This window comes from Perissodus microlepis, chromosome 7, assembly GCF_051167445.1.
Source record: "Perissodus microlepis isolate ML-2025 ecotype Zambia chromosome 7, ASM5116744v1, whole genome shotgun sequence".
NCBI classification, from domain to species: Eukaryota; Metazoa; Chordata; class Actinopteri; order Cichliformes; family Cichlidae; genus Perissodus; species Perissodus microlepis.
This window is the reverse complement of record NC_140467.1, coordinates 34256279-34269094: the sequence shown is the minus strand read 5'-3', so window position 1 is coordinate 34269094 and position 12816 is coordinate 34256279. Positions and strand designations below refer to the sequence as shown.

The 12816-nt window shown below is 39.1% G+C and overlaps 1 protein-coding gene across 1 annotated transcript in view; it reads right to left on the bottom strand.

Annotated features, from left to right (window-relative positions):
- The window catches only part of igsf9a (immunoglobulin superfamily, member 9a), a 72496-nt gene that overhangs the window by 51812 nt on the left and 7868 nt on the right, over positions 1 to 12816 (bottom strand). Inside the window, exons 2-3 of the mRNA XM_084934779.1 lie at positions 6787 to 6881; positions 6462 to 6662 (exon numbers count right to left, since the gene is read on the bottom strand). Of these exons, the coding sequence (XP_084790905.1) occupies positions 6462 to 6662; positions 6787 to 6847 (262 nt within the window). The 5' untranslated portion in view covers positions 6848 to 6881. The remainder of the gene's footprint in view (positions 1 to 6461; positions 6663 to 6786; positions 6882 to 12816) is intronic.

Here is a 12816-nt window from a genome sequence, read left to right as displayed (position 1 = left end):
TACCCATAAACTGTTAAATATGAGGTGGGATCAAAAGGATCTGCTAATCGGCCTATAAAAAGCAGAAACCGTACCTGATTTAAATTTGGCCGCTATCTCATTGAAGGTTGTTTACTTGTAAAGTGCTGCAGTGCTCTCATCCCTGCTGGGATGCTGATGTTTGGGTAGAGAGCAAATATCAACTTCAGTGTCAAACTGGCATGTTGAGGATCATCCCTGGTGATGAGAGCTGGGTCTCCTATGACCCATAAACTAAACAGCAGTCTTTAGTGACTGGATTGTGTACTATGAAAATCATCCAAATTGTGCAAATATAGAGATACACTGTAACATCCTTCAGTGTTTGAGGAACAAATCAGGTGCAAACAACCTGAACTGTATGAGGATCTGCTTCAACCACTGAAGATGATGGAATCTTGCAATCATTACTTACCACCTGTGCTACTATCTCTCTGCAATCCTGCCCCCCTTCCATCTACGCAAAATCAAATAAGAAAAATCCAAACTGATGGTCGGCTGATTTCACACAGGAGAAGAGATCCACATATTGCAAATGCACACGTAAAACTGGTCAGAACAGACAGGAGCCACATGTAGCAGCAGTGCTGGAAGTAATGCAGAGTTTCATAAGGAGGTAAAGAGGATATCATCCAAATTTAAAACAGATATTGTGTATCTGCTTTTAATGCAAAATTGTAGTCATATAGAATAATTGAGATTTTAACAGATTTTTCATTTGTTTTGCAGATTCTGATGCTCAGACTATGCTGATGACTATATTGCAGGCAGTGAATTTTAAGTTCTCCTCTTTTGCTTGCATTCATATTCTACTTTCAAATGTAGCAGTCTCCAATAGTCTGTGGCTGCATAGCAGCAGATCTTTACAGGTACCTTAGAAAAACTGTTGAAAGCTTGCCCTAAAAAACTTGCTTTGAAACAGTGTTCACCGGGAAAAAATGTGATGATGAACCTAAATTGAAAAACAGACACCCAGCCTGCACCAACAAGACTCAATACTTTTCCTTGTCATGTTCACTGCTCCACACACTGAAAACATTATAAATTAGCCAAAGAGCAGCTTTGCAGGTCTGAGACTCATTCAGCTATCCTCCTTTCAGTTCAATTCAACATACTCCACACACAAAAACATGGCTGAATATAGTGTCTCCAAGTGAAGCCGCCTAAAGGCATTATTCCTGAATACATTCTCAGGTGACAGGGAAACATGAAACCATTCAGTGCTGTGAAGAAATACAACTCTCTACAAATGAAGGAATTAAGTCTGAAATGAAAAGTCTACTAGAATACATTATTAAAAGTGATGGTCATCATCTTTCTTAAGACAGTAACTCTATGAGGGGAAAAGGAGCCTCTTTTCCTTCAGTAGAGATAATTAAAAGGCATTGTTTTATTTCAGATGGACTAAGATGAAGTAAGATCTTTTACAAAAATCACATCAGCTCAAGACCATTTTTTTACATTGAACCTTAAAGAGTTTATGCCTCATCATTACTGTATTTTAGCCACAGTACCACGTAAATTTGTATTTAATTTGAGATGCTTTTTCCAGCTTTTTTTAATAGATTTTATGTTTTTTTAAAAAAAAGGAAAATCAGGGCAGGGATCACAGTACCAAAATGCTTTAAAATTCCAAACAAAAACACATACTCTTATGAAAAGACCACAGGTTTGAGGTCCTTAATAGAGCTCAATAAAAAGCAGGCACTTTACTGACAAAAGGGACATTTGGAGGACTGCGGAGTGTGCTTTTTATTTTTACCAGTTTTATTCAGAGTGAAGGATGGACCAGAGATATTGATTTTCTTTCTTCCAAAATGGATATGTAACATTTTGGAGATGACATTTTCAAATTCTAAAGAAAGGCTTCGGTTGGGTGGGACGTATCTCAGGGGGAAAGTGTCTTGTTTTCTGTGACAGGGGCTTGTATGAAAAATTATTTAAATTCATACCATTTTGCGCAGCCCAGACATTTATGACCCTGAGAATGTGATACTCATGGGCAGCAAGCCCACATCATCTCTATAAGATGTCGTCAGCCCTTGGCAAGCTTCGCAGAGGCACTCGGGTTTCGGTTAGAGAAAAGAAAACGATAAGGTTTCACTCCTCGTTTTTGTTTTTTTGTGTGTTAAGCTCTTCTGTGTCACGGTTTTAAATTTGGTATTGAAGGTCTCTGTCCCTGTCAGAGGCTGAGGTCTACTCACTGCTGTAACGAACATGAGTAATCCCAGTGAAGGCTCTAATGTTTTTCCATGTGAAAAAGGAAGTATTAGCCATTTCAGCTGTGTGTAATGTGTTGCTCCTGCACACAGGCTGATTATGATGGGATTTGAATAGGAAGAGCTTGCGAACAGTGCATTTATACAGCTGTATTTACTTTTTTATAGTCAGCAGCTGTATGGGTGTTGAGGGACTTTCTGTCCTTTCCACAGAGAAGATGCTAATCCTTTGATCTTTACAGCTCTATTACACAAATTTATTTAAGCCCTTTTTAGCCCTTAACCCTCTCAGGGGAGCAATCAGATGAAAATCTAAAGCAACTCACACTTTGCAAAGCTACAAACACGGCCAAAAGACAAGGAATGTTGATGGGAGAGGTGGACTACATGTAGAGAAGTTTAATCAGTTTAAGGTGATGAAAAGGGAGGAATGATGGAACGAAAAAAAATGAGCCTCAGCAGAGTGAATCACTTGGATAACTTCCATTAGAATCACAACAGCTAAACAACAGTTGGAGACTGAGTCCTGAAGCCAAACTATTGAGACACCTGAGAACATTCATGGCCCGAGGGGGTGAAATACACACCAGTCGTTCCATCTCTAAAGCGTTGGTTTCCCATGCTGCACCTGTTACTCCCACACCGGCTGGTACCTGTGAGAAAGCTTTGCTTCAGATGGGACAAAGCATCTTTTTCAAACCTGTATAAAACTGCAGCTTTTTGTTTGTCACCTGAGAGGCATGTGATTAGCAAACCCGTCTATTAAAGCTGCTGCTTTTCCTTGAAGAAAGCTTTGTAGTTGAGTCGAGAGTACAAATAGTGTAATTTATGGGTTGAAGGGCAGGCATATTTTTATTGGGCTTTTTACTAGAAGCCTTCGTCAGAAAACTAACATGCAGTGTAATGAGCTGCACGTTGACGGATTGTCTTGAGAGTAAGTGACAAAAGGCTACTGCTTTTTATGAGCCGGGGCTGGAATTAAAGTCTGCCCCACTCCCACTTACGATAATTCATCAGCTAACGTTTGCCCCGACTTTATTACTATGTAAATGCCTGTGTCATATTTCCTGCCTGGGTTGGGCAATGGAGTGGCATCCAGCTCGCATGACAAAGGTCTTAACTCAGCTGAAAGTAGGTTCTGATCCTTTGACAAAGAAACACGTAATGCCGGTGTTTGCAGCTCATTACTGTATCCTAGAGCAATCAATGGACATGACACCAAAGAGATTGGTACACTGTACACGGAAAGTGACTTCAAAAATGAAGCTGGAATTATTCTATATTAAAAAATGAATAGTCCGACACCAACAATGAATTGATGTAACTGCCTGTTACTGTTTATTCAGCCAAAAGCTGGTTTATCTCATTCCTCTGGGTGATAGAGTTTCATCGTCCGACCGTGTATTTGCATTGCACTGGGTGGCCTTTTGTTCTGATCACAAGCCCTGCATTTTATTTTGAGTAAATTCTTAATGCATTACAGCATCCCTGGTGCTGTAAGTGCAAACACAGCACACAATGTGTAATCCACAGGTGAAAATAGTCCTCAACAAATCACCATTTACCCCTGGCAAGGTACTACAGTGTCCAGAAACTTTTCTAAAAGTATTGATTTAGTGAGTTCGGCAACAAATTGTTGTTTTTAATCTTTTATGGGATTTGTAGGCAATAATCATTTAGGAATCAGCAATTACCTGTATCCAATAGCATTATTGTGTTTGTGACTAACAGACAGCCCCGTTTTAATCCATTGATTTCTTTAACTGCCCTGAGCTCAAGCAAGAAATCTACTGACAGACTGACATAAATGAAAAGTCCTTAGGGAGCAGGAATTGTAGATGCATTTTAACATCTATAATTTTGTGACAACCAGGCTGGACTACTGTAATTCATTATTATCAGGATGTCCTAAAAACTCCCGGAAAAGCCTTCAGTTAATCCAAAATGCTGCAGCAAGAGTCCTGACAGGGACTAGAAAGAGAGAGCAAATTTCTCCTGTTTTGGCTTCCCTTCATTGGCTTCCTGTTAAATCTAGAATTGAATTCAAAATCCTGCTCCTTACACACAAGGTCTTAAATAATCAGGCCCCATCTTATCTTAATGACCTTATAGTACCATATCACCCTATTAGAGCACTTCGCTCTCGCACTGCAGGCTTACTTGTTGTTCCTAGAGTATTTAAAAGTAGAATGGGAGGGAGAGCCTTCAGTTTTCAGGCCCCTCTTCTGTGGAACCAGCTTCCAGTTTGGATTCAGGAGACAGACACTATCTCTACTTTTAAGATTAGGCTTAAAACTTTCCTTTTTGCTAAAGCATATAGTTAGGGCTGGACCAGGTGACCCTGAATCCTCCCTTAGTTATGCTGCAATAGGCATAGGCTGCTGGGGGATTCCCATGATGCATTGAGTTTTTCCTTTCCAGTCACCTTTCTCACTCACTATGTGTTAATAGACCTCTCTGCATTGAATCATATCTGTTATTAACCTCTGTCTCTCTTCCACAGCATGTCTTTCATCCTGTTTTCCTTTCTCACCCCAACCGGTCGCAGCAGATGGTCCCGCCCCTCCCTGAGCCTGGTTCTGCCGGAGGTTTCTCCCTGTTAAAATGGAGTTTTTCCTTCCCACTGTCGCCAAAGTGCTTGCTCATAGGGGGTCATATGATTGTTGGGTTTTTCTCTGTATCTATTATTGTACAATGTACTGTACAATATAAAGCACCTTGAGGCGACTGTTGTTGTGATTTGGCGCTATATAAATAAAATTGAATTAAATTGAATTGAATTGAATATCACATATTGAAAATGACACAAAAAGAAACGTAAAATGATCGGTAATTAAGTTTCAGTGATAGTGATCTATATTTTCGCATACTTCATTTAGTTCTGGTTCCACTTCTTCTTTTAGTTCCTCGCATGCACCTTTAAAGTCAGTGCAATATTTGAAACTGCACCGGATCAAAACAGTCTACATTTTTTGTTCCTCATCTTTAATACACATTTCCTCAGAAAAAAAATCTGATATATCTGGTGTCTTTGGAAGCTCTGCCAGAATTTTAAAATGATTTGTGTGGGTATGAACAGTTTTTAGTCACATCGAATGAGTTTATAGAGACTGATGCAACAGCGGGTAAGAAGGGTTTTGAAGAATATTGCAGAAGAGGATTGCTATAGCAGTAATTATACAAATGAAATGTTGATTGCTGCCATCTACCCCCTATCGGTATTCTCATCACTGAAAATAAATGACAAGGTAACAACTCAGTGTTAGTTAGCTGTCTGCTTTGTGCTACCAGCTGAACTGTTTAAATTAATTTTACTCTTTGAAGTGGGATCATCATGCCTCCTTTGGCATTCTTCTTTCTATGACTACATTGTTCTCAAGCAGAAATTCAAAAACACCGAAGAGGTCCATAGGTTGAACTTTTCTTCAGGCAGCACAGCAGAAAAGAAAAAAAATGCCCCTGACAAAAGAAAGATCTGACTAACTCAGACATGCCTTCTTTTTCTCCACATTTGTTCCATTGTTTGCGACTTTAAAGGATAACAGGAGCCACACAAAGGTATCCTTGGACTATAGAGGCTCTTTCCCCCTGTAGACTCTTTGTTCTCTGTGCTGTGTGCAGAGTGCGCACAATAGGCGATGATGCAATGTTTCACCTCCTTTAACAGTAGCTCCAAATATAACATTGGTCTGAAAAGGACATCAAGGTGTGGTACTGAGTGTATTCTGAGAACCTGATATTGGTTACATTCTTTCAGTTAAAAGAAACTTGGACCAAACCATGTCATATTCAGCCATCATTCTAATATTTTCAACTTAAATTCACTGAGTGTCTTTTGTACTGACAATGGTAACAAATAAGAATCCTTCACTGTTTGAAGTTCCTTACTAAAGCATATTCACATACAGAAACAACTATAACACCTGTAAAAAAAAAAATAAGAGCAGTACCAACATGCAGGGGATCATCAAATTTAGTAGCCATCATTAACAGGAGAAACAAACTTTCTCTACGTGATTCACTTACAGTCTGTCCAATAGCTTCTTAAGCTAATTCAGCTAAGCTAATACTCTTACAATACAATATCTAGAGTAAATCCTAAAATAAAAATACAATAATTATACTTTACATCAGTAGCATGTATGTACAGTATGAAGATAAGCTACTTGAGACAATGGCATCAACTATAGCAAACAGTGTATGCGTGTAGTAACAGATGCTTACCCTCATACTGTGGATGTACCCGAGGTGCATAAGATCCAAATTTAATCAGAACAGGAATGTCAAATCCCTGTCGAATCCATTCAACCACGTGCTGGGATGCAGAGGACACAACTGCTGGGTCTGATGACGGAAGTCTGCACTCCAGCTCCACGGAGCTTCCAGCCTTTGCCTGCACCTCAGAGGTCAAACCTTCAGTGGTTACTGTTGGGTTTGTTGTAAGCAAAATCAGAGAATATGCTTCAGTTAGTTCACAAAGCAAAGGATAACAGTGAGCAAATGGAGAAAGTACACTGGAATGCAAAATGATATTTGAAAAAAAACTTACGAAATTGGCACATAACCACCGCCACAGTGAAAGTCTGCAAATAAGATCTTGCCGACCCCATATCTGTCACTCATACAACCTGCAGCATGTTCAATCTGTAGGCAAAAGAGACACAATTGTCACAATCACATTACTTGCTTGGCTGCACACAAGAAGACAGCCATCTGTGACAGATTTCCAAACTAAAAAGTCTACACCAGAGCTGCCACTTCTGTCATAATTTTACAGACACGAGGAAAGGAGCATTCAGATTTTTATACAGCTTTCCAATAACTGGAATTCATCCCATATCATTACACAAATGGGCAGAGCGGCCTCTGCAGCCAGAAAGCTCCCCGGCCTTATATCGTTTTCTGAAAGTAAATGTCATAAATGTCAAATAAATCTTTTGCGAGTCACGTGCAAAGTGACATCTAAGTGTTTTATTTAGAGCACATCAATGAAGACATTTGGCTGAAGCAGCCAGGAGACTCAGCACTCAAGGACAGAGATGAGCTGAGCTGATGGAGCGCAGGCTATAGTTAAGCATTACGGAGTGCAACTTAATGCCAAAAGGCAGCAGCTGATTCAATCCAGTCAAAGTAATCCCTGCTCAGATGTGATCAAATATGTACACAGGAGTGAGGAAATCAAGATGATGGGTCATTTTCAGGTCAGTTCATAGTTTCATGGAAGCTGCTCAATGAAAACTCTGCCTAAATTATTCAACAGCACATTACTGACTAGGGCATTGGAACTGTCCCAATTCAGATCTAAGATTCAGGTTAAAATGTCCAATCAATTGGAATTGCTTTCTGCCAAGCTTTTCAATTCCTTTGATTTCCTTAGTTGCAGATTGCAAAACAATGCCATCAACTGATGAAAGACAAAGCTCTGAACTCCTGTGTCATGTCCGGGCCTTTTCTCTGCTCTGCTTCTACACACAGGGTTGCCAACTGACCTCGTTTCCCTTCCATGTACTCTCTTGTGTTGCTTTTGCAGTATACTTCAGGTGACTATCCATCACCTCGTGAAGCTCCATCTAATCATTTTTGCAGTTCTGCAGCATTTCGCTGAATCTGAGCAGAGAGTACAGCCCTGTACATTTCAGAATTCATCCTTATACTTCATCCATAAACACCAGTGACCCGAGTCCATTGGCAGTCATCCATTCCCATGCCATTGAGAAATGATGTGGCATGCTTCAGATTGTGAGCTGTTCCTTTCCGTCTTCATACTTTTTCCTCTTACTATAATCATGTTAGTGATAGAATGTATTAGGAAGAATGTCCTTCCTGTTTTTGAGTATAACCAGTAGTTTGGACACCTACAATCTTTAGAGAGTTCTTGACTTGGCTGAATGTTGTGAAAGGGCTTTCCCTAACCAAAGAAAGAATTCTGCTATCATCGACTTGACTTATCTTCTCTGGTCTGGCCTTTTGGTGTTGCTGAGCCGGCCAGTGAATTTTTCATTTTTAAGAACATACACAGTACCAGAACGTTGAGTTGGCCACCTTTAAAGTTGTTTCTTTTTCTTCGATAGATCTATTTTGGTTTTCAGCCTGATGATGACCTCCTTTGCTTGCATCAAAATCTCTTTGGATCATATAATGAGTGTTTCAGAAAAACAAAAAACAAAACAAAAAGTTCAACACTTTGGAATGAACTTCAGATATTTATCTGCTTTATTTATTATCCAATGCTTTTGTTAAACCCCTTGAACTAAAACCGAAACTTTGCATTTCAATCACATCTCAATTGTTTGATTGTGGTTCGACTGTTGTGGTGTACAGAGGGAAAACTACAAAGATGAATCAAAGTATCTAATTATAACACCAGTAAATGGCTAAATTTAAACTCTTATTTAACATCTGAGCAAGGGACAAAAGCGATAAACGTGAAAAAAAAAACAATAATGTCCTTTCTCTCATAATGTCACAGGTGATTTATGAAAAAGCATAAAATGGAAATCCAAATATACCTTAAACCTGTTCTTTTTTGAAATTCTTGACTAAACGAGAGTCAAAAACTCACAGGATTTCAAATTTATTACCATTTCGTTGACAGTTTTCAGACTGTATTTCTTCTTGCCGATATACAGTACTGACCCAAATTTGGCTTAGCACAAGTCCACTGACAAGAAAATACCCCCCTGTGATGGAAATCTGTTTTTCACATTTCAAAAGTTTTAAAAATTGTAGGTATCAACAATAAATGATCAGTATAGAATCACATCACCTGAATATTATCAAATATATATGGAAACTTTGTTGTTTTTAATGTATAATGACTATGTAGTTTGTACAAACTGGGTGTAAGCACAGTGTTGACTTTAAAAGGTAACAGATTCATGAAGATGATTTCATCTTGAGTGATCTCTGTACTTCCTGATAATTAGCAATGCTATTATCCTTGACCCAGCAGCAGGAGCAGCAAAGGCCTTATCAGCTTTCTATAACCATAAGGCTTTTATTGACTTGTTCATTTCACGACCAGGACAAAGTCTGAACAAACAATTACACAGGCTGTCAACAGCTGCTGCACTTGTTCCAACATATTCACATACTTCAGCAACAGAACAACACACACAGATTTTCCACAAAATCAAAGTGAAAGTCAGGCAAAAAAATAAAAAATTTGATCGCAAAGTGTTTGACAGTGAACACTCCCCTGCTCCTGCCCTTCATCCAGAAGGCTTCATGCAAAGCAACACAACAGAGTCTATCCTGAACTTATGCTGGATTTAGGCCTTGCATGTTTGCTGAGACTGAGTATGACAAGCCAAGGTAAAGCTTCAACATTATGAATCTGTTGCTTCTCTCCCTCACACAGTGTGAGAACATGCACACACATACAAATGAAGACTCCCTGTTGCCATGACTAAGCTTCCCCATTTGGCTCTTAATGAACAGATGCTCAGCATCATCTACTTATTATTTATCACCCTTATTTGCCTCTTGTTAACTAATAAGAATGGAGATGATAAGGATTCAACACAGAGTACAGATAGTCATCAAGTCACTGATTAAAGAATTATAACCAGACCTCTGCCCCGCATCTGGCAAATACGTGCAAGCTTCAGCTGAATACAAATGTTTATAGTTTTACTGCATGGTGAAATAGCAAGGCAATAAAGTGGATCCACATGAGTTAAAAGAAAGATTATTTTTGAAAGAGAGGGAAAAGAAAGGGAGGCTACAGCAAGAAGAAGGGGGGCAAAAAATCAACTGCAGGACATTTTCCATCATTAAATTTGAACCAAAAATTCAGAGAGATGCCAAACATAGCGGCCCGCACAGGTGAAGCTCTCAGCCATGGTAACACAGATGGTCTCTAGACATTTCCCACAGACGTATTATCCCTTCCTCTGACACTGAGAGGATGCACATAAACACAAGCACGGTGACAGCACAGCACTCTGGAAAATGTATAAAGCTATACTAAATGAGCCAGTAGCTCACAAAAGAAAGCGCCCTGTCTCGCATAGATTTATCAGCTGGCAGAAATAGAAAAGTCAGTGACAGGCATGCTGCTGCTGAAATTCTGCGCTGTTGCCATTTTAATCTACATAAGGAAAGAAATGGGGAGCAGCTGATTAATCATCACAGAGGGCACAGTCACAGATTTATCAGCAGCCAGTTCTCCTTTTACCTACCACAATTAAAACTTAAAGATAAAGGAGCTCCCCTTGCCTAAATGTTTTCTGATGAAATTCTGTTTCTCATCCATGCATTTTGCTGTGGTCCCTGCTTGTTTGGGCCTATTTTCAAAATATGTCTGTTACAATAGCACCGGTATCGATTTGGAAAACAACAGGTGCTGCATCCATTAGAGAATATGAAACCAAGGGTATTTGTTTTGTGGGTTAGAACTGTTCAAGGCTGTTTGTATCTGCCAGCAAGCTACAGTAAATTGGACATTAGCCTCTGACCAGAGTGCAAGTAGAAAGGGGAAAGAAGTCAAATTGCTCATTTGCTGTGACCTAAAGAGGTAAACAACAGCGTTTAACAGAAATTGGTGCTTCAGCTTTGGACAAACAAAATCATTAATCCAAAGGCATGACTATAAATATTAAATTCCTATAGCACTGCAGAACTCAAATTTCAGGCATGGCCCCGAATCACACTAAAAGGCCTCCATACGGTTGGATTTGGATTTGGATTTGGATTTAAACAGATTATAGTGCAACTGTGAGGGAAACACAGTGAAGACAGTAATCCAAAGCAATGCTTGCGCTGTGAATCACATTGTGATACACGTCCATCAACACTTTAAAGCTCAGGGCACCGAACAGCCTCCAACTGAGATGAATACAACACATACTTTAACATCAGGTACTCATCACATATTTGAAGAGTTTTCAAAGTGTGCTCACACAGCGTTACACGCAGAGAATTTCCAAGGTTGCTGTTATGGTAGAGTGTATGTGGATTTCAATCTGAGCAAGCCCAAGAATGTGTAGTGATCGGAATACTAACAGTTAGGTACAGCGGTTCATTAATTAATAATAGCATGATGGCATAGTCTCACAATGGCAAAGCTATCATACACATACATATATATTAGGGGTGCAACAATACTCGTATCGATATTGAACCGTTCGATACAGTGTTTCCGGTTCGGTACACATATGTATCGAACAATACAAAAATTTTTATTTATTTTATCAACTTTTCTTCTGACGATGCTGTCTGTGTTGAGCGCTCAGTGGATCTGCGTTCGACTACTCCGCCTAGGCTGCACTGTCGAGCGCAGATCCACTGAGCGCAGCGCAAGCTAGCAAGACAGAAGCTAAGCTCGTTGCAACATGGCAACTGCCTCAACGCTACCCGAAACTGAACCTCCCCCACCCTCATTCAGATCTCACTTCTGGAACTATCTTGGTTTTCATGTGAAGCATGACTCTGATGATAAGTGCGTCATGGACAAAAGTAAAACAGTATGTCGGATGTGCCACGCAATGCTCAATTGGTGGGAACTAGTGCGTTAGCGCAGTTAGCTTGTTAACGTGTTGACGCCGTCCAGCCCCACGCACGGGACGATCCGTGGTAACTCGTTAACGGAGATTTGCCGCGTTATGGCGTTAATGTCATTTTAATGAGATTAACGCTGACAGCACTAGTGGGAACACAACGAATATGACTGCACATTTACGCCGACATCATCATAGTGCAAAGACAAGTGATTGATTGATTGATTGGTAATTTATTTCAACATGTGAACAATATACAAGTACATTTAAAAAAGAAAATAAGAGAGAAAAAAAATACTATACAAATTACATACAAAAAAACATTCTGATTAATTTACATGTTGAAAGGGAGTGGGAAGAAGTACACACTTATTTAATCCCACCCCTTTGCCATAAATTATCAGTTAATATTTAGTCAGCTTCCTTACTGATATAATTTGTAATAAAAATAGTGAACAGATTTCTGATATACTATATACTATAATATCACATCATGAGTTTTTTGTTTGTTTGTTTGTTTTTAAATAGAGACATTCACTTAATTTAAATATTTTCCTTTTCTTTATAGTTCGAGAAGATCATATTTTTATAACTCTTTTTGAACAGTTTTATGTTTGGACATTGCTTTAATTCCATATTCAGACTGTTCCATAGTTTCACTCCATGAACAGAAACACAAAAGCCTTTTCTTGTAGTACGTACCTTCATTGTTTTGGAGTTACAAAAACCCCTTAAATTATAACTTCCTTCTTTCAAAAAAAACATACTCTGAATATTACCTGGCAGTTCTTTATTTTTTGCTTTGAATAGAATTTGTGCTGTTTGGAATTTCACTAGATCGTCAATTTTCAATATTTCAGACTGCAAAAATAGTGAGTTTGTATGTTCCTGCATTGTGGATGATTCGAATTGCTTTTTTTTGAAGAGTAAAAAGTGAATGTAATGTGGTTTTATAGTTATTGCCCCAGACCTCTGCACAATAGCTTAAGTATGGTGAAACCAGTGAACAGTATAGAATATGAAGTGATGTTCTGTCGAATACCTGTTTTGCCTTGTTTAGTACTGCAATGCTTCGTGAT